This window comes from Canis lupus, chromosome 12 (assembly GCF_003254725.2).
Source record: "Canis lupus dingo isolate Sandy chromosome 12, ASM325472v2, whole genome shotgun sequence".
In the NCBI taxonomy this organism is placed as follows: Eukaryota; Metazoa; Chordata; class Mammalia; order Carnivora; family Canidae; genus Canis; species Canis lupus.
Genome location: NC_064254.1, coordinates 8,742,674 through 8,767,897, shown reverse-complemented (window position 1 = coordinate 8,767,897; position 25,224 = coordinate 8,742,674). Strand labels below are relative to the sequence as shown.

General features: G+C 37.9%; 1 protein-coding gene across 1 annotated transcript in view; it reads right to left on the bottom strand.

Moving 5' to 3' along the window:
• LOC118350370 (protein SREK1IP1-like) overlaps nucleotides 1-25,224 on the bottom strand; it is a 66,996-nt gene that overhangs the window by 28,927 nt on the left and 12,845 nt on the right. Inside the window, exon 4 of the mRNA XM_049092080.1 lies at nucleotides 14,951-15,024. Within this exon, the coding sequence (XP_048948037.1) occupies nucleotides 14,951-15,024 (74 nt within the window). The remainder of the gene's footprint in view (nucleotides 1-14,950; nucleotides 15,025-25,224) is intronic.

Genomic DNA, 25,224 nt, shown 5'->3' with positions numbered 1-25,224 from the left:
TAGTGGGTACTCAATTTTTTAAAACTTGGGTTGAGTTTTCCATTTACTCCTCTTTTTTGCACACATAATAAAGCCCCAAAGCACTTAGCTCTGGTTTCTATTACATTTGAAAATGCATTCACATCTGACTAGGAGCGAGTGCAGATTCTCAGGGCAAAAAAACAAACTCCATTGTCTGCTTGTTTATAATTAGTGACATATTACCCATTACGTCTAGGACTGGTTGTGACTGGTGAAGGAAACAAAGGCCCTGTGAAGTGTCTAGTCTGTGCTCTGGTTTAAGCTGCAGAGCTTTATGACACAACATCCATGGCTTATTGTAATGGAAGCATGGTCCAGGTCCCAGTGAAAATGCCCAACACCCAAATGACCCCTGGAGAATATAAATGAAGGGGAATTTCACTTCACAGTAAAGTGAAAGCCAATCCTTTGTCTTTTCATTGTGCCTTCAATGCTTACCACATTGCTTTTCTAAAGTACAGCCTTAATTCTCTCTCTTGGACCAGAAGCAGATTTTTAAAAGTCTACATTTAGGCATTGATGTTATGTCGCATTTATAAACTCAGGGGAGCAAAGACAGCAGGACAGCCTCTCAATATTAAGTGTGTTTGGCAAATGAAAAAGACCCACCACCTGCAGATCTTTAAGAAGCAACATGGATCCATTTATACTATCTCATCTGGACTGTGAAGGGAACTCAATGTGTGAGATAGCTGGCAGGGCCAGGTATGCTTCATGCTCATGAGCAGATCTACAACAGTCAAAGAAGCATTTACACACGGGACTCAGATCTTGTATTACCCTTGGTGCAGCAACCTGCCTAGCCCACCTTGGTCTCAGAGTGGCTAAGTTCTCACGCACATTCTAAGACACTAAATGTCGTATCTTTCTCATTTTTGTTCTCATTCTATTCTAGATAGACCTCAGAAATCCTGGAGGTAAAAGAAGAAAAATTATCTTGGATCAGAGACCCTTCACATAAAATCTCCAGTTGGTGTTCAAATCCCCTCATAAGTTAGTACATGTTGGGCTATATGGGACACATGGCTTATATACGCTGATGAAACTTTTTATACTTTGTGTATCAAGAACATGTTATGACCCACAAACAGATGGAAAGCTATTCTATGCTCCTGGATTAGAAGAATTAATATGGGTTAAATGTCCATATTACCCAAAGCAATCTACAGATTCAATGCAATTACTATAAAAATACCAGCAGCATTTTTTTTTACAAAACTGGAATATATAATCCCAAAATATGTATGGAACTACAAAAGATCTGGAATAGCCAAAGCAATTTTGAGAAAGAAGAGCAAAGCTGAAGGTATAATTCTAGATTTCAAGATGCACTACAAGTTGTAGTAATCAAAACAATATGGTACTGTCACAAAAATAGACACATAGATCAATGGAAGAGACTAGAGAGCCCATTACATGATCAATTAATCTACAATGGGGGGGGCAAGAATGTACAATGGAGAAAAGATGGTCTCTTCAACAAATGATGTTGGGAAAACTGGATAGTACATGCAAAAGAATGAAATATAACCACTTTCTTACACCATACTCAAAAATAAACTCAAAATGTATTAAAGACCTAATAGTGAGACTTGAAACTATAAAACTCTTAGAAGAAAACATAAGTAGTAATCTCTCTGACATTGGCCTTAATAACATTTTTCTAGATACGTCTCTCCAATAAGGGAAACAAAGACAAAAATAAACTATTGGGACTACCCCAAAATAAAAAGCTTTTTCAAAGTGAAGGAAGCCATCAATGAAACACAGGCAATCTACTGAATGGGAGATGATATCTGCAAATTATATATCCAACAAGGGGTAATATCCTATATATTAAAAAAAAAAACTTATGTAACTCCACACCAAAAAAGCCAATCTGATTTTAAAATGGGTGGAGGACCTGAATAGACATTTTTCCAAAGAAGACATAAATATGGCCAACAGACACATGAAAAGATGTTCAACATCACTACATCATCATCAACAAAATGTTCATCATCAAGGAAATGCAAATCAAAACCACAATGAGATATCATCTAACATCTGTCAGAATGGCTAACATCAAAAATATAAAAAATAAAGTGTTAGTGAAGATGTGGAGAAAAAAGGAAACCTCATACACTGTTGGTGGGAATGTAAATTGGTATAGCCACTATGGAAAAGAGTGTAGAGTGTTCTCAAAAAATTAAAAATAGAACTACCATATGAGCCAATAATTCCACTATTGTGCATTTACCCAAAGAAAATGAAACACTAATTCAAAGATATATGAACCTCTATGTTTACTGCGGTGTTATCTACAACAGTCAAGATGTGGAAGCAACCTACCTGTTGCTATTCATAAACAGATGAATGGACGACGAAGATTTGGTACACACACACACACACACACACACACAGACACAGACACACACACACACACAATGGAGTACTGTGCAGCCATAAAAAACGATGAGATTTACCAGCTAACACAACATGGATGGACATAGAGGATATCATGCTAAGCGAAATACATCAGACTAAGAATGACAAATACCATATAACTTCACTTATATGTGTAACCAAAGCAAAGAATAAACAAAAAGCAGGATCAGACCTATAAATACAGAGAACAAAGTGATGGTTGCCAGGGAGCAAGGAAGGTTGGGAAAAATGGATGCAAGGAAGTGGGAGATACATATTTCCAGTTATGGAATGAATAAGTCACAGAAATAAAAGGCACAGCATAGGGAATATAGTCAATGATATTTTAATAGTGATGAATCAGGACATATAGTAGCTACAGTTGTGATGAACATAACATAATGTATAAACTTGTCATATCACTATGTTGTACTCCTGAAATTAATGTAACATGTGTGTCAACTATACTCATGTTTAAATAAAAGAAAAAGAAAGAAAAGAGAAACTGCATAAATAAAACATATGTCCTGACCACTTAGCAAATATCGGGATGAGTATCTTTAGGACTTTTAAATAGAGCAGGGTATATCTGTTGGGCACGAGGAGGAAAAAAGCAGCTGTTCAGATGGGATAATGAAAAAGAATGTAAAGACAAAATGTGGGCAGAGTTAAGGGAACAAGCTGGAGTGATGCTGCATCCAAAGACTAGCAACAATGGAAAGCTATTACCACCTCTGCTTTCTACTGCTGCCATAACAAATTACTACAAATTTAGTGGCTTAGAATGACATCCATTTGTTCTATCACAGTTGAATATGTCAAAAGTCTACCTGCAGTATGATTCAGTTGGGTCCTTTACTTCATCCCACAAGGCTAAAATTAATGTGCTATTAAACCTATGTTCCTTTCAGGATGCTCTGTGAATGAGTCTCCTTCCAAGCTCATGCAGGTTGTTGGCAAAATCCAATTCCTTATGAGCCTAGGATAGAGACTTGTTTCCTTACTGACTGTCAGCTGGGGGCTGCCTTTAGCTCCTAGAACCTCCTCCTCTCTGGCCCTAACATCTTAGCACCAGTATTATATCCTTCTCACACTTGGAATCTCTCTGATTTATTCCACTGCTGCATCTTACTCCAGCTAGAGAAAGTTCTCTGCTTTTATAGTTCATGTGATTAGATTGAGACCACCTGGATAATCCTAGGTACTCTATGCTAACATGGTATGTCCTTGAGTGCTTAGGTGGCTCAGACAGCTAAGCACTCAATTCTTGAGGTCATGATCTCAAGGCCGTGAGATCAAGCACTGCATCAGGCTCTGCACTGAGCATGGAGCCTGCTTAGGATTATCTTTCTCTCTTTGCCCCTGCCCCACCCCCACCCCCCCGCTAGTTCTCACTCTCTCTTTATCTTGCTCTCTCTCTCAAAAAAATAAAATAAAAGATCCATGACCTTAATCACATCTGAGAAAATCCTTTTGCCATGTCATGTCAATATTCACAGGTTCCAGGGAATAGGATGTGGTCATTTGGGGAGACCATTCTGGCTACCATGCTGGACTGAAAAGGCTGAAGGAGGGCACTCTTGGCAGATTGTAGCAAAAACTATAGCCTTGGTAGAGGTGGGAACTGGGTCCATATGTCGAGTGAACAGTTACTGCCAAACAGCACCCCGGCAGAGAGGGGTGGGGAATAAGCACTCTGTAGTCTCTCTCTCTCTCTCTGCTCACTGATGTCTTGTCAACACCTTCTATTGCCTAGGCCCAAATGGCATTGAGAGGATAAGGAAGCTCAGGTGATGGAGTCCATAGAGTTCAGCTTTCCCAGGCTCAGAGTGCGGCAGACAAGAGCAGAGTGAGTCTCCAGGGGCGAAAGTAGAACGATCAGCATATGAAGGTATCAAGTGAATCTAAGCTGTATTCCCCTTGGGATCCAGACATTTCTAGGCAGGTCTGGGAGAATAAATAATAGTACAGCCAAACAGGGCACTGTTTACATGAGCAACTTGACTCCGGAGAAAGAACACAGGGAAGGATAAGTAGAGGTAGGGAAGTTGACTTAAGGACAGGGGGCTAATAAGCCAAAGGGAGGCCTGATTCTAAGATTGGTGTATTATCTGTGATTAAACTCAGAAACATTCTACTGGGCTCATGCCTGAGTCTTTGGCCAAAAGGGCTCTACTGATAAAGAGCAAGCAAAGATGAAGAGTATCATCTCCATGGAACACCGAGAGTGTAAGGAGTAGGGCATGGCAACCCGAATTGGGGATGGCTGCTGTAGTTTGTAAGTCATTATGTATTAACTGTGGAGGTGCTTTTAGAGTCCCCATTAGGGTCAGTGGCCCAAACACTATGCAGCAGCTGAACTAGGGAAGCCATGAGGGGCAAAACTGGCACTGCTGCCTTTTGAGATGGTTAGAACAGTCAGCACACTGAGCTGGAGCAGGAAGGGAAGAAAGTAGCACATCTAACTGTTCACATCAAGGGAACATGTCAGGCCAAGGAACATGGGAGAAGGGAAACAGAGAAATATTATTTTGTATTTGTTATTATTATAGTAGAGCCTGAGAAATGCAGAGTTACATATAAAGACAGGTGGGGCTAAGTCTGAGTTCCTCAGAGTTCCAGCAGGAAACAGGCTATCACAACCAACTTATTTAAAGCCAGCTTAATGAAGAGGCTTCTTCCAAAGTTGTGGGTGGGAGAAAGAATCCACAAAAGGTAGTGCTATGTCTTGGGGGCTGGCTAGCCACAGCAGGGAGTTATTACAATTCCTAGGCCTGAAAGGTTGAAGGGAGAAAGTGGTTACCAGAAGCTAGAAGACAGAGTGAGCTGCAGACTTCGGTAAAGAGAAGTGGGTCCCACAGGTTAGACACCAGGAGTGGGAGGGGCAAAGCTGACCTCCCTCTCTTTGAGTCTCCCCATGCTGGTGCCCTCACATCAGGCAAATCTGAGGTCAATCTCCCCAGGAAACAGGGGAGGATAGGAGGAAATAGGGAATGGATCTAGAGTGGAAAGTCCAAGATATCCAGAGAAGCCACTAGACAGAAATATATTCTAACACCAGCTGCCTGGCAGTCTTGTAGCCAGGATGAAATAAACTCAGTAGGGTTCAGTCTATTACACAGCTCACTCCACTGGTCTTGGAAATGGATCAGAAAAAAAAAAAAAATCTGTTCTGATGTATTAGCATTACCACCATGAAGTTTTTCTAGGTTTTGGTGAACTTCTTAACAGGATCCAATTTAGATATCTGTTTACCAGAGTCCAAGGCAAATGATAGTATTAAAAGGTGGTGTCAGGTCAATGCCTAAGTGTAGAGGGTCATGATAGCTCCTGAACCGCTTTTGAATTTTCCACAAAAAGATCAGGTCTGATGTTCTGTGTGCAGTAGGAGGTCCATGGGAACTGAATCAGTGCCATGAAGTAAAAAAGCCACTAAACAGTTCCCTGGTGACCTGAGTTAATCAGATTTCACCAAATGCTTAACCATATTGTGGAAAAGAGTTTACATATGGGAGATGCTGGCTTGTTGCATCTACATTTGATCTCTTTCTCCTTTGAAGCAGCTTGTTTCCTACAGGGTGACTTTTTAAAACTCTAACCATTTAATTTGGAAGAACAAAAAAAAAATTTTATAAAGGAAAGACTCAACTTCATATGTTTTCCTCCAGATCCTCTGACTTTCTGAGATTATGTATTTTGCTGTTGGGGAGCTTTTTCCTCCTCAGTTATACAATAAACTCTTTGTTGTTCAACATTCTATTAACCACAACCCTCTAGTAACCAGCACATCTGTAAATCTCCAGTACAATAATTGTTGTTCATAATCATGACCCTGGGGCTCTGCGTGGTCTCAAATGCCTTCCAAGCCATCAAAGAGAATGCACTAAAATGAGTTTGCGTTCCCAGAGCACACATCAACCAACCATAAATGGTAGGAGTCCAGATAAGTGCTACATGGAAGAAGAAATAAAGTGGGGATTTCAAATTTGTCACAGGTAATTCAATGTGTGGATAATAAAAATCTGTACTACATCTGTTAGAGCTTCCTTCTCTCAGTGACTTTCTACATGGTCAACATGAACTCAAGTAAAATATCCAAGCACTACATTCAATCTGTAAAAGCAGATGTCAATGTACCCAATTAAATCACTGTTGTTTGAGCCTATTCTGTATTATCCATTGACAAATTAGAAGAGGTTAAAAAGCCTTTAAAATTTGAAACTTTCTGAACTTAAGAGTGGGTGAGACATACTCTCTCCCTTTGGCCACTACTGGGTTATGATTCCCATCTGCTGACCACACAGCAGCAAACTCTTAAGCCATTTCCAGACCTCAGGATGGACAATACCAAGCTTCACATGGAATGTTCCCCTCCCTCTGAGAAAATCTCTTTATTAGTCATGGCCACATATAATAGTGAAAGCATAAAAAGAAAGAAGGAGAAGTAAGAGATTGGAGACGGGATAGGGCAATTTTCTGAGAAGACCAGTTAGGACTCCCAAACTTAAGCTTCTTTCTTAGATAAAGCAAGAGTATGTGTCTACGGCACAAGGTGAATGTCACTCTGGAGGAGAATGAACTTATATATCCCATGTAAGGTTTTTAACATAAGCCAGGTTCGACTACCATCAAACACTAAATGTGACAGACAATGTAGACCTAGTTGATTGACACAGGGGGAAAATCGGTTGCGTTAGGGAAGAATAAAATGTGATCCCAGACAAAGTTAGCAGAAACATCTCTTCACAGCAAAACTGAAAATATTTGGTTTTAAACAAGAACTGCAAAAATAGGACACCATTACAGAGAAAAGCCAATACCCAGAAGGAAGCATTCTAAAGACTATGTTAGAGCCTTATTTCTATAAATAACCTTTATAAATTCTCCATTTAACATTTCAGGAAGGTTGAGATAAGTGAGAAACTGCATGTTTCCAATGGTGGGATTTTTTGGTATGTGATCTAAAGAGTGTGTCTTCTATAGGCACCATACTTCCTACAATTTAGCATCATGCTTGACTCTGGTCTTACCATAAGACAACTGTCTATCATGGGATCTCACAGTCCTTGTATCCTCCAAATTCCATGTTTTCCACCCAACTATTCTACATCAGGCCAATTTTCTACCTTAGTGTTTCTCAACTGGGTTACTGCTAGCATTTTGGCTGGAACAATTCTCCTCAAATGTGGGGCATTTGGATGTTTATCATCTCTGGCCCTTATCCACTAAATGCCATTAGCACTCCTACACAACCCAAAGTCTTTAGGATGATCACATTTATAAGCACTCCCTAGGAAGGCACTTCTATCTCCCCTGTGAGAACCACTGGCTACTTCATGTGAAGGCTCAAAAGCAGCAACAGGGAAGCCAACTGCAAACAGAACAGGGCCAGACAGCTGATTGTTTTTCTGGCCCCATCTTCTCTGGGCCACTCACCTCCCTGATCTTTTCCTAAAGCCACAAGCTGAGAGTCATCATTCATATAAAGATGGTACAAATGGGCCTTGTATTTGTATAGATATTTAATGATTTTTTAAAAAACGACATAGTTTTATGGCAAATCTAATTCATGTTAGTTTAGTTTTCTCAGCTCTCTTTTTTCCTATCCTGTGGGATTCCTCAGGATTAACTTCCTGTATCACTGAACTTCTACCTAAATTTTGGTGCCCAACTCTCCATGCTTTAAAAAGCTTTTCACACCACCTTTCCCTCCAGATAGGGCTCTCCCCTGCTTAATCTGATTTCATTTTCTCCCCAAAAGCTGTCCACTGCCAGCCCCACCTTCTCAGACTGTGGTAGAGACTTTCCAAAGAGAGCTACCATTGATTCTTTTCCTCCTTGTATGTATATGTTACTCCATTAAGATGAGGGATCTATTTATCTTCCCTTTGAATTTGGGCTGGCAGGTTGACCAATAGAATGGTCTTGCTTTGACCAATAGAATGCAACAGAAATGATGAGTATTAACTTCTGAGACCTTGCAAAACCAGCTGCCATGTCAAAAGCTGGACTACTCTGAGACCATCATGCTATAAGGAAGACCAAGCTACACACATGGAGCGATGACCAGAAGGAGCACTAAGTCAGCTGAACTGTAAGCATAGCTTTCCTAGACCTGCCAGCCCAAGCACCAGCTGAATGTTAAGTATCCCAGCTGATACCACATGGAGAAGAAAGCTGCTCAACTGAGTCCAAAATTATGAAAAATAAATTGTTGTTTTAAGCCATTAAGTTTTGGGATAATTTATTATATAATGATAAATAACTAAAACACAGGCTGTTATTAAAAAAATCTCTCTATCCCAGGCTGCATTTGGGGCCATGCTTTAAATCTCTTAATTTCGGCAGGAAGCTGTTCAACAGCCTGCCAGCTCACACCAGGAAAGGAGAGGGTTTGCTGGCTGCTGCACTAGCTATGTCACTAGCCCTCAGCCACTTGGCATTTCTTAAACTCCTTTTGGTAGAATTCCACTTACTTGCTGCATTTTGTCAAAGAAAGAAGTTTCTTCCTGTCAGTCCAACCACTTCTTTTTGTATAAGGACACAAGAATCAGCTGTAGCTAAGTTTCCAAGGAACTGGTGTTCCACTCTTGTAGTGTGACTCCATCCTAGTTTTATCTAGTAGGTACAATTTTTCTTCAAGGGTTGTCTTGGTAGCCACATGGAGAATTCCATTTTATTCCTCCAGAAATCATTTTTCCTTGATGTGTAGACTCATGTTTAAATAAATCAATCATATAATTTATATGATTTGTATTTCACCTTTGAACATAAATTGCTTAAACACTAGAATATTCTAGTGTTTTCATTATCTACACCAAAGAGTTTTGTTACATCTTTATTTCTATGTGTTATTAACTTGTAGGAATTCACCATCACACTTGAAAAATAGCAAAAGGGTTACGAATTGCCTGTTACTATCTCTGCATAATCCTACCCTTCATCTCACAAAGCTTTCAAGTACTTTCCAATCCATTTTTGGGGACCAATTTTCTCTTTAAGTTTAGAAATCTGTAAGATGTAAATTTTGATTTGTAATCACTGTTATATAACCTTACCCCATAGCAAATCTCTTGCAAACTAGGATGAAAAGAACAATTCTAAATTAGGCACCATTTTGGCAACTACTTTAAGAAATGTTTAAATTTTTCTAATAAAATTTATACCAACTAGTTTATACATTCCTCTAAAATTTGGACACATGAAAGTCCAAAACATATTAGCCTGCTTAAAAGACTATTTTACCAATGATTTCTGCTTTGGTGATATTACTTACTATCCTGTTCCAAAGTTCACTTTGAAAACTTTGAAAACACTTTGAAGACATGTTTATAAAGGCCATATGTGCTCAACAGAGAGGCAGAGGGCAAGAATTCAAAATCATGTTGATGAATCCAAAGCCAAAGTTTGGGGAAATAATTGAATTTATTGAGCTGAGATATATTTCTATTAGTATTTTTAAATGTCCCTGGATCTGCCACTCTCAAACTACAGGAGTAAATGACAAGGAAATTTAAGAATAAGGAATAGGAAGTCCCATGTGTCACAGAGATATCCAAAGTGAAGATGAGTTGCTTGAGTTATAGATCTGGCAATTTGGGGAAGCTTTTTGGATTTTGCAATTCTGCTCTTACAGGGATACAGCTGGGCTCATTCAAGCTCTGAGGACGAGTTAGCTTAGTGAATAAAACAAAATGGGACAGCTCTTTCTCCAGCCCTACCATGTGCCTTAAGTTTATATACATCATCTCAATTAAGCTTCACAATAGCCCTGAGAAATAAAAAAAAAAAAAAAATCAGAAATTAAGGAACCAAAAGCTCAGAGAGCTTAAATAATTTGCTCAAGGTCATGCCCTATTCTAATGAGATATCCTGGGATTTGAACTGTGATCCGTCAACTCAGAGACTCTTTCCTGTACACATAAGACCCCCTCTGAAGCTAAGATCAAAGACTGTTAGTTTGTTTCTGTGCCAACAGAGACCCCACTTTTAATCCTGGTAGATAGCTGCCAAATGCATGCCCTGGGTAATGGAGATTAGATAGAAGAAAGTGGATGGGTAAGAAAAATCTCACAAGTTATGGGCAGATGTCAGGTTTTGATTGTTTGTACGTCCTAGCCTTACCCTCACAAACACACTGTCTCTTCATGGGACCCTCGCATAAGACTGGCAGGTGTTCATGATCTTTGTTGAGTTCAATCTGTAACTAATGATAATGATGATGATGACAATAAAAACAATAAAAAGTTAAAATTTATTGAACAATTTACTGCATAATGGATACTATCTTACATCCTGCAACCATTAACTCTTTGGGTGCTCATAGCAACCTATGTAGGAGGTACTATTCATTATCACATTTTACAGATAAGAAAACTAATGCACAGAAATGTTAAGGAATGTGTCCAAGACTACACAGCTAGCAAAGGTCAGAATAAAAAATGAAACTGAATCAGGCTGGCTTTAGTACCCATCCATGATCTTCATCATTCTAACAGCATTTCTCAAACATCCTCAGAATTACTTAAAGCACTTGTTAAAAATACTTTTCCCAGTGCCTCTCTCTAGAGAGTCATGTCTAGAAGGTTTGAGTTGAGACTCAGAGTGCTATAATTTCATAATCCCGTGAGGGTCTTCTGGTGATACACGTTTCACTTCCCTCTGCTCCCTCTCACCGCTGGAGAAACCCCTCTAACATTTGAGCACCATCAGAAGCAGCATTTTTGTAAAGTAAGAGTGAATTTATCTAAGGGCACAGGGTGAATAACCTCAATGGGGAGAAAGGTCATATTTTTCCTTTTCTCCTTCCAACATTCTTAGCTCAAAAGAAGGTGCTAGGGGTATATATAGGACAGGGGCTAAGTTTTCCTTGGAGTCCCTGTTCTTCCTACCCCAACAAGGCTTTCACATTATTATAGTTTGTCTAATATTGCAGACTGATCTTTCTTCTGCTGCCTCAGGAGTTTGAGCAAAAGAGAGGAATCTTGAATAAAGCAAGGAAGCCCTTTCTCCTCCCTGGTCATGGTACTTGGGAAGAGTGGACACAGTTCATTAATGACAAAGGAGTAAGCAAAATTGTAATGGGATCTGAGTCAAGAATGGCCTTACCTGCTGTGTCAGTTTGGGTCTTCTGAGAAACAGATGTACAGATAGGACTAGACATGCAAGAGATTTATTGGATAAAACATCTTTAAGAATAAAGGGAAAAGAAACAGACAAAGGCTAGGGCAGCCTTTGGACTGTGATATAGGTTTGACACTTGTGAAAGGAAAGAGAGAAGGAGGGATTGGATTGGAAAGGCTTCCAACTGCAGCAAAGTCCTGAGAAAGCCTTGGCCAGGCTGATTAGGAGTTCCTGGGCAAAGGTTGCCTTTCAGGAGAGTCTTGTACTGTGCAGGCTGGCTCGGCCCTAGTATTGCCACCATGCTCAGTCATTGTCTAGGTGCAGTCTAGAGCACAGGCAGCCTTGGAGTGAGTGCTATGGTGGATCCACAGCTATGGTAGCTGGAGGCTGTTGGCCAGCTATACTCTCTACTACAGGTTCTTTGGGAAGCGATCTAAGGGTGCCCCTCCAGAGATGCATGGCTTTACATGGCTAAGGAATCTGTGTTTAATCCTGCAATCAAACGGCATTTTAGAAAATGCATTGTGGAGATAAAGAGACTGCTTTGTAGGATACTGCAGAAATCTAGCCAAGAATGAAAGAACTGAATTTGAGGAAGTAACTCTGGGAAGGGAAGCATGAGCTAGATTCAAAAAAGCTAAGAAGTTAAAAATGTTGGCTCTTTAAAAGACAATATTCAGAAGATGAAAGGCAAATCACAGATTGTGCAAAAATATTGGCGAAACATACACCTGATAAAGGATTTGTATCCAGAAAATTTAAACAACTTTTACAACTCTACAATTAGAGACAAACAACTTAACAAAAAAAAAAAAAAAAAAGAGAGACAGAGAGAGAAACATGTCAAATAGATACCACATCAAAGAAGATAAATGGATGACAAATTTCTTGGAAAGCTAATCAACATCATTAGTCATTAGAGAAATACAAATTAAATAATAATGAAATGCCCCATTACTCCTATTAGAATAGTTACTTTTATTTATTTATTTTTTAAAAGATTTTATTTATTTATTCATGAGAGACACACAGAGAGAGGCAGAGACACAGGCAGAGGGAGAAGCAGGCTCCATGCAGGGAGCCCGACGTGGGACTCGATCCTGGGTCTCCAGGATCAAGCCCGGGGCTGAAGGTGGCACTAAACTGCTGAGCCACCCAGGCTGTCCAGAATGGTTACTTTTAAAAGCTACAGACTGTATCAAGTGTTGATGAGGATGTGGAAACACTAGAACCTAAATATACTGTTGGTAGGATTGTAAAAGACAACCTCTCACTTGTAAAACAATTTGGCAGTTTCTTAAAAATTAAACCCACTTACCACATAAACCAGCAATTCCAGGCCTAGGTGCCTACCTGAGATAAATGAAAACCTTTATCCACACTAAGATTTCTATGAGGATGTTCATAGCAATATTAGTTATAGTAGCCATAAACTGAAAAGGCAACCCAAATATCCATAGACAAGCAAAATGTGGTATACCCATATGATGGAATACTATCAACTATAAAAAGGAACTAAACATTCATACAAGCAACAAAAGGGATGACTCTTAAAAATATGAAAAAATGAAAGAAGCCGGAATGAAAGACTTCTATTGTGTGAATCCATTTACATGAAATCTCTAGGAAAGGCAAAACTGTAAAAACAGGTAGATAGTTATCCAAGGCCAGAGTGGGAGTGCAAGAGGTGTAGGGAGCTTTTTGGTGTAATGAGAGTATTTTAAAACTGGATTGTAAAAAATAAAAAGATAAAAAAAAAACTGGATTGTGATGATGGTTGCACGATAATATACATTTATTAAGACACTTTGAAAAACATTTAACATGGGAGAGTTTATGAATGTAAATTGAATCTCAAATAACTGTTAAAAATAAAAAAAAAGCTAAGAAGGCAAACAAGACGGGATATGGTAACTGAATCTCTAGAGAATAAGATTGAAGGAAATGTCATGAACAATGACAAGGTTTCATTGGCTAGGGTCCAGTAGGGAGGATAGTGTTATAAAATAAAATTTGGAATATGAGGAAGAGCAGATTTGGAGTTTAGCTTTGAACATATTAATTTTGAGCTGGCTGTTGAGCACTCAGGTGGAGGTTTCACTAAAGAGTTGGAATGAATGATGTAGAGGTTGTAAAAAGGATAGCAGTTGCACAGTGATCTGAGAATCATACACTTTCAGGAGATGGCTGAAGCTATATGAGTGGCTGGGACCGTACAGGGAGTTTGGTATGTTTGATGTGAGGGATCCTAGCAATTGAAATACATTCTCAACTAATTACGAGTAGCCCAATGAGGGTCAGTTTCCCTAGAGAGTGTTTCACTATTTATGTGCTGATAGGAAGGAATTTCCCTGTATTTCATATATTTTTCCAGTAGCTCAAGACGTTGGAAATTCTGCTTCTGAATGTCAGGATTATTACACAGAGGTAATTTAATCCAGCCTGTGTTGTCAAATATTTATTTTATGTCATATAACTGGAAGCTGAACTATAGGAAATTAATAGTATCTGAGGATTTATCATCTGCATGACAATGGACTAAACACTCTTAGAATTGCAAGGGACTTTAAATCTCAGAAGCTGATTACAGGAAGTGTATAATCCAGTCCTGTAGATTCTATACTATTTCAGCATATGGATCCTGGGGTGGTTAGGGGATGATTGAAAAGGAACCAGATAATTCATTGCCCTCCTAGGATAAGGAAAAGTCTACAAAGGTCTATTGGGTTGTTTGTCTCTAAAATAAGCCTTGACTCGAAGTAAATTTGAGGAAGCTGCTCAGGCCAAAAGGGCTTCTGTTTTGTTTCAAAAAAGTTAGTTTCTTGTGTGTTTCTTTTTTAAGCTTGCATTGGTCATTTTATTTGAAGTGAATTTCATCCTGATTTTCCAAGAGGCATGGTAAGCATTATTTTCAGAAGCCATTAATATGTTGTGCAATTCCTTGCAAAATGGGTGTGTTCCAGACAATAAAGAAATGAGGCAGGCCCCTTGGCCCTTTCATAAACCGCCTTCCTACATGGAAATACAGATGCAGGAGCTTGAACTAGGTCTGACAAGTGAGTTGAGTTATGAAAGAGAAAGGCAGCTCTATAAAACTCTAGCCAGAGGGAAAGAGCTTATTGGCTGAGACTGACAAATGGGTAATGAGGCCTTTGAAAACCATTGAGGAGAAAAAAAGAAGCAGCTATTAAGAAGTGGAAACAGAGACAATATGTTCTGACAATATTGGGTAGCATCCCCCTGCAATGCATTATGTGGACAACTAGTCATTCTCTGACCCAATAGCACCAGGTGAGAGAGGGCTGGAGTGGGCTGTTGGTTCCACTGTCAGACGAGAGAAGGAACCCTATACTATGTTAGGTCCATGTCAACCCTGGGTAAGCTTGAAATAAAATCTTACCGAGTTTTCTCCCCAAAGAATGGCATGTCCTTGCTATCCTCCAGTTGAATGTTACCCAAGAGCTCCAGGATGACCTGAAAGAAGGAGCATGCCACCATGTCAGTATCCACAGTTTATGCTGCAGTGGGACTCCAACTTAATGCCCCACCACTAAGCTAGATATGTCTCCAAAGACGTGCTTTCAGAACTGTCTCTGGCAATTGAATATCACTGCAAAAAAGTAAAATGTATTAACATCCATCAGAAATTTATTTTTCCTTCTGCATGCAAAATGGATTTTTTTCCAAATCCAAGATTTTCAGCTTAAGCTATATTTTTACATTATTTAAAAATCGCTTTCAAGAGGAAGGATTTTGCATAGTTACCCTTTATAGTTTTTTTTACCCATGTGTAAATTTGGATTTACTTCTGGTTTACACAAGCTCTATTAAATTATGTTCACATTATTTCTTTACTGCTTGCAATTCTTAAAACAGACTCCTACCACCATAAAAGAAAACCCTTGTGACTTAAAAAAAATATACAGGCCGAAGATCTCTGTATAACCTTGCTGATTATCAGGATAAATCACAGGCACACACAGAGATTCTTATATAGTTATCAGAATTACCACATCTTGCTTCATAATTGTCATTGTTCTTGTTCTTAAAGGTATTGCTGCCAGATTCAAGAGGCAAAAAACTTAGTGTGAGGTGAAGGAGTTCACACATCCCCAAGGGCTTGAGTGGATATGAGCAGGGGGTCCAGCAAGAGGTCCCAACTCTTCCTGGTCCTCTCTCCCACGGAGGGAGTTGAACATCTACTGAGGCTCCCATAAAGCATTTGGTCCCACCCACATATCCACATGTTCTGGATAAGACTGTCCATTCTTTTTTTTTTTTTTTTAAAAAGACTGTCCATTCTTGTGTCTATGTCTGGCTTTGATGCCTCTAAATTCTGTAATTATGATTAATTTTCTTTAAGAAAAATCTTGCTAGTTGCTCACAAATGCTTTCGGACACACTGAGGACTTGGATTTATTTTTAATACATATTTATTTTCTTCCTGAATTGGATTTTATTGAGCCTGTTTAGTTTAAAATTGGTCCCATCTCATCAGATGCATAATACACAGAGATGATCTAAAAGGGGTGGCATTGCCTTCTGAGACATAGAGAAGACTGACAAGCCAGCTTCTTCTTTACCATTCAGGCTTTACATTTGACCTTGAAACCAGAATCCCAGGGAAAGCCAACAAACACAGTACATTCCTTAATATTTCAGGCTTTTAAGATGCCATACCAAAAAGGCACAATATGGGCAGCCCGGGTGGCTCAGCGATTTGGCCCAGGGTGTGATCCTGGAGACCCAGGATAGAGTCCCACAGCGGGCTCCCTACATGGAGCCTGTTTCTCCCTCTGCCTGTGGCTCTGCCTCTCTCTCTGTGTCTCTCATGAATAAATAAATAAAATCTTTTTTAAAAAGGCACAATGTATCATAAGCTGTAGGTTTGTTATAGGCATTAGTTTCACCTAATAAATAAAATGCCCAATCTGGTCTCAATGACTGACCACTTTTGTTGAAAGAGTGTATTTGTTTCTCTTAAGTTTCATCTTTTGTTGTCATTGTTTTTCAGTGACACTAAGAACTCATTACATGTTCTCCAAAGTGCCTGTCTTATGTCATAATTTATACTTAAGAACCAAATTGCCAACACAGATATGCCTTTTTTTTTTTTCAGATATGCCTTTGTATCAAAGAATCTGCTTGCTTGATGAAAAACATTGTCCCACTGCTTCACTCTCAATTTGGTTCTTGGGTATAAAAACCAGTCTTTATATTTAAAATCAAATATTTTTATTCCTTCAGTATGAGTATCCTACTCTAAAATATTGGAATGCATTTTATGAATTATTCAAGACATATTTATAAAGGATTGTTAGTTGTAAAGTCATTTGCATTTATTTAAATTAATATATCTGTTTGTCTGCTATTACTCTAGGTAAAGATGAATTTTTTCTTGTTAAACATATTTTTAGGTTAAAAAAGAATATCATTCACATTTTATAGAGTGCCTAAATCAGCACTTTTATTTCTATTGGCTTTGGCACAATGCAGAAATGAACTTTTATATATTTTTTATGAGGCATATTATATTTTCCAGTATATATACCATCTCCTATTCTTTTCTTACAATGTGGCTATTCCTCCTTTTAGCCTGCATGGGGGCTTGTGATTGGTTCAATGAACAGAAAATGGCAGAAAAATATGCTATATGACTAACCACCTAGGTGGTAATAGTTTCAGCCTTATTCTCTCTCTCTCTCTCTCTTTTACTCTATCTGAAAGTGGCTGATTCTGGAGGAAGCCATCTAAGCTATGAGGAAGCTCAAACTACCCCATAAGGAAAGTCTCATGGAGAGGTCCTCATGGAGAGTTACTGAAACTCCCAGTTAATGCTCATCATCAATAGCCAGACATTACGTATGAAAGAGAGTAAGTAGGAGTCTTCAGATGATTACATGATCCCTCTCCTCTGCTTCAAGTCTTCCAGCTGAGACTCCAGACACTGTGAAGACTTGCTCACTCTACCCTTTTTGAATTCCTGACCCATAGAATCCATGAGCAAAATAAATGATTGTTTTATGCCACTAAGTCTTAGGTGGTTTGTTACACATCCATAGTACCCTGAACACCTTTTTCTCTTCCCATTTTTCCTTTCCTAGTTCTCTAAGGTTGGTACAGAATGGCACTGGAAATGTCAAGGAAGATATGACAATAAGACTGGTAGAGGCATGCTTCTTGATACTTTTGTTTTATTTTTGTTTCCTGCTTCCCTTTTTTTTTCATAAAGTAATAGTTAAGAAACTGAATTCTAGAGCTAAACTGCTTTGTTAGAATTCTGGCCATGCACCTTACTAATTGTGTGACCACGGAAAAGTTATTCAACACTTTGCATCTCACCTTTTTCATCTGTAAATTAGTAATAATAATCATACCTATCAGAGAGGGTTACTGAGATAACTAAATGAGCTAATATGGGGGCATCTGGTGGCTCAGTTGGTTAAATGTCTGCTTTCAGCTTGGGTCATGGTCAGGGTCCTGGGATCAAGCCCTGTATTGGGCTCTCCACTCATTTCTCCTTCTACTCTCCCTCTCTACTCTCTGTCTCAAATCAATAAATAAAATCTTTAAAATTAATAAGTAAATAAATGAGTTAATACATTTAAAGGACTTAGAATAGGACCTGGTACATAGTAAGAGCTCATTAAAATATTTGTTTTACCACTTTACCTTTACCTTACCTTTTATTTTATTTTTATATGTATAATACACAAATATATTTTAATATAAATAGAAAATGTAAACACACACAATACCTATCAATTGATTTCATTTTCCATGAAAAATGGTTGGGTCTTCAGGACCCAGCCCATACACAAACATTATTATTATTATTATTATTATTATTATTATTAATTACTATTTTAGAGAAAGTACACAAGTGTGTGTACATACATGTGAGTTGGAGGGGAGGGACAAAGGGAGATGTAGAGAGAGAATCTTAAGCAGGCTCTATGTCCAGCACAGAGCCTAACATGGGGCTTGATCCCTGACCTGAACCAAAATCAAGAGCCAGGGGCTTAACTGAATGAGCCACCCAGGCGTCCCTACACTAACATTAGTTTTAAAGTCATAATCACTGCAAAGATCCAGGAGGACAGATATAATTACTTAGGGTCCACTCTAAGAAGAGAAGATTATCATTGTGAGCCAGGCAGCTGCCCCAAAACGGTGGGAATATCCCATCTGATAGATGAGGAAACTGTCATTCCTTTGATTAACAAAATATTATACAAATATCAAAATTATAAGTAAGGAAACTAACGCTATGTGTATAATATAATATAAAGTGAAGAGAATAGGATATAGAACTACAGACACTAGGTAAGGGGCTTAGAGTATATAATGAGGAATTTTAGGATGTTCGGTTGCTTTCAAGAAGAAAAAGTGAAAAAGAAAGGATAAGAAGCCATATTTGAAGAATAAGGCATGAGAATTTGACAGCACTGATGAAAAGCATCAATCTGGGGTTCATGCTCCCATTCAAGGAGCTTACTGAATCAAGAACAAGATAAATAAAGGAAACTCATAACTTGGTGCATTAAGAGAAACTACAGGAAACCAAGACAAAAAAAAAAAATTAAAAATCTTAAAAGCAGCCAGAGAAAAAAGAGACTTCTTTAAAATGAGCTATAATTAGACTGGCAGCTGACTTCACAACAGTAGCAATGGAAGCCAGAAGCCAATGGATTGATGACATTTGTGTGTGGGGGTGGGGTGGGGGGTATAACTGCTAACCTAGAATTCTCCACCAGGAAAAATATCCTTCAGGAAAGATGTTTTCATTTTTTAAGATTTGATTTGATTTGATTTGATATATAGAGAAAGCATGCACAAGCATGAGGGGTAGAGGAAGAGGGAGAATCCTAAGCAGGCTCCACTCCCAGCACAAGCCATACATGGGGCTCCATCTGACAACCCTAAGATCATGACCTGAGGTAAAATCAAGAGTCTTATGCTTAACTGACTGAGCCACCCAGGTGCCTCAGGAAAAGTACTTTCAAACACTGAGATAGGTCATCACTGTTGATCACAATGAAGAATTTCCTGAAGGTTCTCTGTAGATAGAAGAAAATAACTCCAAATTTCAAACTACATAATCTGAATGGTCAAGTTAAGTTTTAAATGTATTTGTAAAATCTGATCTTTAGATTTTTTTTAAGAAGGAAGGAGAAATCACTATATACTATTTTTGTTCCTTTTGACTGTACTATTGATTTAAGAAGACTATATAGAAAGTATGTCTCTTAGCACAATCCATATATTAATATAACTAGATTAAGTGAAGTTTAACCCAAAAGATGTTATGGTCAGAAAATAGAAAAGGAGATAATAAGCTCCTTTTAGGACCACTGTGGGAAGTAGTATATTAACATTATCTCAACCATAAGGATATACATGTATTTGTCTCTGAACAGTGGAGATCAGGCTGTGGTATAATGAAAAATTAGCCAGCAGAATGCAAAAAAAAAAAAAAAAAAGGAATACTTTCTATCTTACATAACATCTTTTAATTTAGACTCCACAGGAATCAGGACTGTTCAAAAGACATTTTGGATTCAAGACTACAAATTCTGCTTGTCTTTTTCATTTAACCATATAATCATAAAAATGTTATGGCTGATGTTATCCCATACTGTACACTCATATTAATAAACTATAGAGAATCAAATAGATCAAATCATGGTATTTTAGAGTTGGAAATTACTTAGAAACATAGGCATTATTGTCTCTATCATGCCTGGGAAGTTTGAATACATCCACCAATGAGGAAAGTTCATTGCTTTCTATTTTATTACTGAACGTTAGCAATTGTCTGAAAGATTGGTAATTAAGCCCAAATTTCCTTCCTATGATTTTTTGTTGCTATTGGTGTACTGCCATTCATTCTATGGCAACACAGGACAAACATACTCCTTCTTCTACATGAAAGGCCACCAAATATATAAAGGTGTCTATAATATTCTCCTTTAGTGTTTACTTTTGTAAGCTAAATATCTCTCACGTAATTAAGTCTTGCCCAATCTGCCTGTGTTTGGCTAGTCAGAAAAGAAACAATCTGATTCTAGGAAGGGATGGGATGAGAATGGCAGGATGAGAAGTAGAAAAGATCAAGGCAGGAAAGGGGAGGTGAGCTTTGAGGAAATGAACAGAGCCAACATATGTTTTATAAGGGTAAATATAACTTTTATGTTCTGGGTGACTATTTTTACAAATTCAAGCCTCCTATTAAAAGTAGGAAAACTATTTTTGACCTTGTCGTAAAGATACAAATCTGGGGCTCAAGGTAACCTGGGAACTTTCCCTGGTAAGATAATGGCATATTATTCTGAGATATGTTTCTAAAGGGAGTATCAACCTATAGCCTTAAATTTTGAAATAGCACACTATAGTAAAAGATTTGAATTAAAATTATCTAGCTAAAGATCTAGGTGTAAGGAAATATACTTGTGAGGTCTGGCCAACCCCAGTAATGTATCTATAAAATGTACCAGTAACTATGAAGGAAGGAATCCCATGAAATGCATTTATCTCTTTGGGGATATAGGTAAAGCAAGGGACAGCCTGTAATTTCATGTTGGTGCTCACTGAGCATTGCAATGGACACTTGAACAATAACTAATGATCAGAGATTATTTCTATTCTTGGAAAAAGGCTGAATTTCGATGTTTTTTTTCTATTGTCAAGAAGCCTGGTTCTTATGGCTTGGAACCTGTGCCATTGCTCATGTATAAATCATGACATGACAATTTGATAGATGCTGCAGTTGTTGGGACCTAGCACTAGTAAGGACACCTAATAAATGATAGGCTTTACATTCTATAATTCTATATAGACTAATCCTATTAAAAAAGATTCTGAGTACAGAGCAGATTCTTGAAGAATAGGCTAGGCAGGAAAAAAAATCCATGAAAAGATGGTAACCCAACTGATTCATGGCTGCAAATATTCACTTGTGTGTTCATCCTAGCAAATTAACAATTTGTGCTGGGTTTTATATTGATTCTACTGTCCGTGAGAAACCTGACTGGAAGATGGGTAAGTTTATCAGCCAGTTATTGCTGTAAAATGCTGTGTAACAAAACTCAGTGGCTTATAGACAACAAACATTTTATTTTTCTTATTTACTGGTCTGTGAACTGGCCAGAACAGCTCTGCTTCAGGTTGGAGGTTGGCTGGTTTAGTCAAGTTTGCAGGTCAGGCTTGGGTAAGGTGAATGTGTTACGTTCTGAGCCCAAACTGAAGGGATAGAAGTTAACTGGTCCTGCTGTTCCCTAGGGTGATCACAGGGTGCAAGCATGCAAGCCAATCCATGTAGGCATACATAAAAGCCTATTCATGTCATTTTCCTTACATTCCATTGGTCAGGCCAATTGCCATTAAAGTGGAATTTGGAAGAGAGTAAAACCCCTCCATTGCCCAATGGTCCTGGACAGTACCAAGATGCAAGGGAACGGGTGTAGATGTATAAGTAGTGTGTGTGTGTGTGGTGTTTTTTTTTTTTTTTTTTTTTTGTAAAGGCTAGCTTAGATAACTGCTTTTTTTAATGCAAGGATAATATTTTAGTCCTTATCCTGACAGTGTTATATTAAGTGAACCCATAAACACATAAGAATTGACAACAGTAAGAAAGTCATTAATCGTAAATCCAAGAAATTTAAAATGCTTCCAGCTCTGTGTGAAGGTCTCATAGTGTACAGAGGTGGTGGGGATGCCTCAGGCCTCAAAACTCAGCTGGCTTAGCACAAAAGTCACACTGCCATTCTGGCTGGTATATGGCAAGGCAAATGCACTCAAGCTTCTTGACACTGCCAGCAGCTCCAAAACCAGATGCACTGGTTGCCAGTAAAAGTGCCATTAAAAAATGGAAGTGAAATATAAAGCAAGAGAAAGTTGGGATAAAATGTCTAAGTGTGTTTATGTAAAGGCCTATCCATTTCTGAGTGATGTAATGGAAAATCCATCTTTGGTCTACCCAAGTCAAGGACGTTTTATAAACTGAAAAAATGTGACAGTTTGTGACAAACTCTAAAGCCACTAACCAAAATGTCCTGCCTCTGGCAAAAGGGTAGCTGAAATTATTGAATAAGTAAAATTATGACTTAAAGCTCTAGGGAGCGGCAGCAACTCGGAAATATTTAAGACTGTGTAGATGTGTGTGTGTAAATGAATGATGCATACATAAATATAAACACACATACTACATGTTGATTTTGCCAACCAATACTTGCTTGTCAAAGAAAGGACTAGATATTTCAATATCTTTGCAATTTATTCTTTATTTAGACTCATTGTATTCTTCTTGTCTGATCAAAATTAAGCTTTCATCATTTCATATTTACCCAGCCTCAAATATTGTCCTAAAGTTTTAACCTTGATGTAAGAAAATAGAGCATCTTAAAGCTTGCAATGGTCAAACTGGAAGCAGGGTATTATAAGGTAAAGCAAAATATCTCGAAAGGTACTCAATTCAATTCAATGAGCCTCATATCTTATATAAAAATGAAGTAAAATGTATTTGAATGCATGATAGGCTTAAATTTCAGGCTATGGATGTAAAACTATAAAACCTATAGGAAAAAAAAAACAGTAGAAAAGTCTGCATGACCATGAATTAGACAGAGTTCTTGGCTATAACAGTAAAAGCATGAGCCGTCAAAAATAAAAAATGATAAATTGGATTTTATTAGCAACTTAAAAACTTTCACTCTTAAAAGACACTGTTCAGGGAATGAAAAGATAAGCCTCAGACTAGAGGGAATGTTTGTACATCATACATATGCATATTCATATATGTATGTATTTATGCCTGCATAAATAAACTTAACAAAATGCAAGTAAACAATCCAATTAAAAAGTGGCCAAAAGGTTTACACTTTACCAAAGAAGATGTACAGATGGCAGAGGAGCCCAGTAAGAGAGGCCCAACATCATCTGTCACTAGGAGAATAAAAATTATAACTGTATGAGTTACTAACAATAGAATTCTAGAAAATTGTTTTCTCTAAGTATCAATACCAAATGTTGATGAGGACACGGAAGAGGTATAATTCTCAAAAATGCTGGTTGGAATGCAAAATGATACACTTTGGAAAATAGCTTTGGTGGGATGCCTGGGTGGCTCAGCGGTTGAGTGTCTGCCTTTGGCTGGGGTGGTGATCCCGCAGTCCCAGGTTTGAGTCCCGCATCCGGCTCCCTGCAAGGAGCCTGCTTCTCCCTCTGCCTGTGTCTCTGCCTCTCTCTGTGTGTGTGTGTCTCTCATAAATAAATAAATAAAATCTTTAAAAATTTTTTAAAAAGGAAAATAGTTTTGGTCAGTTACTACAAATTTAATCTCTTACTAACAACAAGACCCAGCAATCCTACTACTAAGCGTTAACCTGCATGAATGAAGACTTATTTCTTACAATGAGTAAATAAATGAACAAACCATAGCCCATCAATCCATGGACTGCCACTCAGTAATTCAAAAGAATGAACTGCTACATGCAACAAAATGGATGGATCTCAAATGCATCTCAAGGAGTATAAGAAGCCAGAATCAAAACTACCTAACATTTGATTCCATTCATGCCATTCTGGAAAAGGCAAAACCAAATGGATGGAAAATAGATTAGTCAGTGGTTGTTAGGGGCCTAAAGAAATGGAGAGAGTTTGAGGACAAATGCATAGCATGAGGGAATTTTTGGAGGGTAATAGAATTGGTCTACATTCAAATTATGGTGATGGTTATATCTTTATACATGTATTTACACGTGTCAAAAGTCACAGAAATGTACATTTTTAAAAGTGAATTTTACTATATATAAATTTAAAAATAAATTTTAAAAATGCAGTTCAAATGTGAAAGGGATTATTAGGGAAAGAAGGGGAACTAAGTGGGAAAAATTAGAGAGGGAGACAAACCATGCGAGAGACTCCTAACTCTAGGGAACAAAGGGTTGCAGAAGGGGAAGTGGGCAGGGGAATGGGATAACTGGGTGACGGGCACTGAGGAAGGCACTTGATGGGATGAGTAATGGGTGTTATGCTGTATGTTGGCAAATTGAATTTTAAAATGTAAAAATTTAAATTAAAAATGTAAAAAAAATAAAATCTTTTTAAAAAAGTTTCTATTTTGACCCAATAATTCCACTTCTCAGAATCTATGTAAAAAACATTATCAGCCGTGCAGTTAAAAATAATTATGAAGGCAGTCTATAGCAGAATTTCTTTCTTAAATATACCTAAAAGCTAGAAACAACTTGTCACCAAGTAAGAAATTGTTATATAACTGTGAGGCTCCTTACAATGAAGTATCATGAAGTCCCTAGAAGTCAACTTTCCAAAGAATATTTAATAAGCTGAGCAAACAGTCATAATGTAATATGAAGTAAAACAAATAGAATATTGAACTGTATATGTAATAAAACCCATCCTTTAAAATACAGAGAGAGACACAGAAAGAAAAAGACCATAAAAAACATTAACATTGTTGCCTCTGGATGATGGGATTATGGGTTTCATTTTCTTCATTATGATTTTTTTTTGCATTTTAAAATTAATTACAATGAGCTTGTGTTCTTTTACAACCTGAAATGCTATTACAAATAAATAGGCAAATAAAGTTCTACATTTTTGAAAAAAAAATGCAGTTCAACAAACATTTAACGCTTGAGTATTATGTGCCAG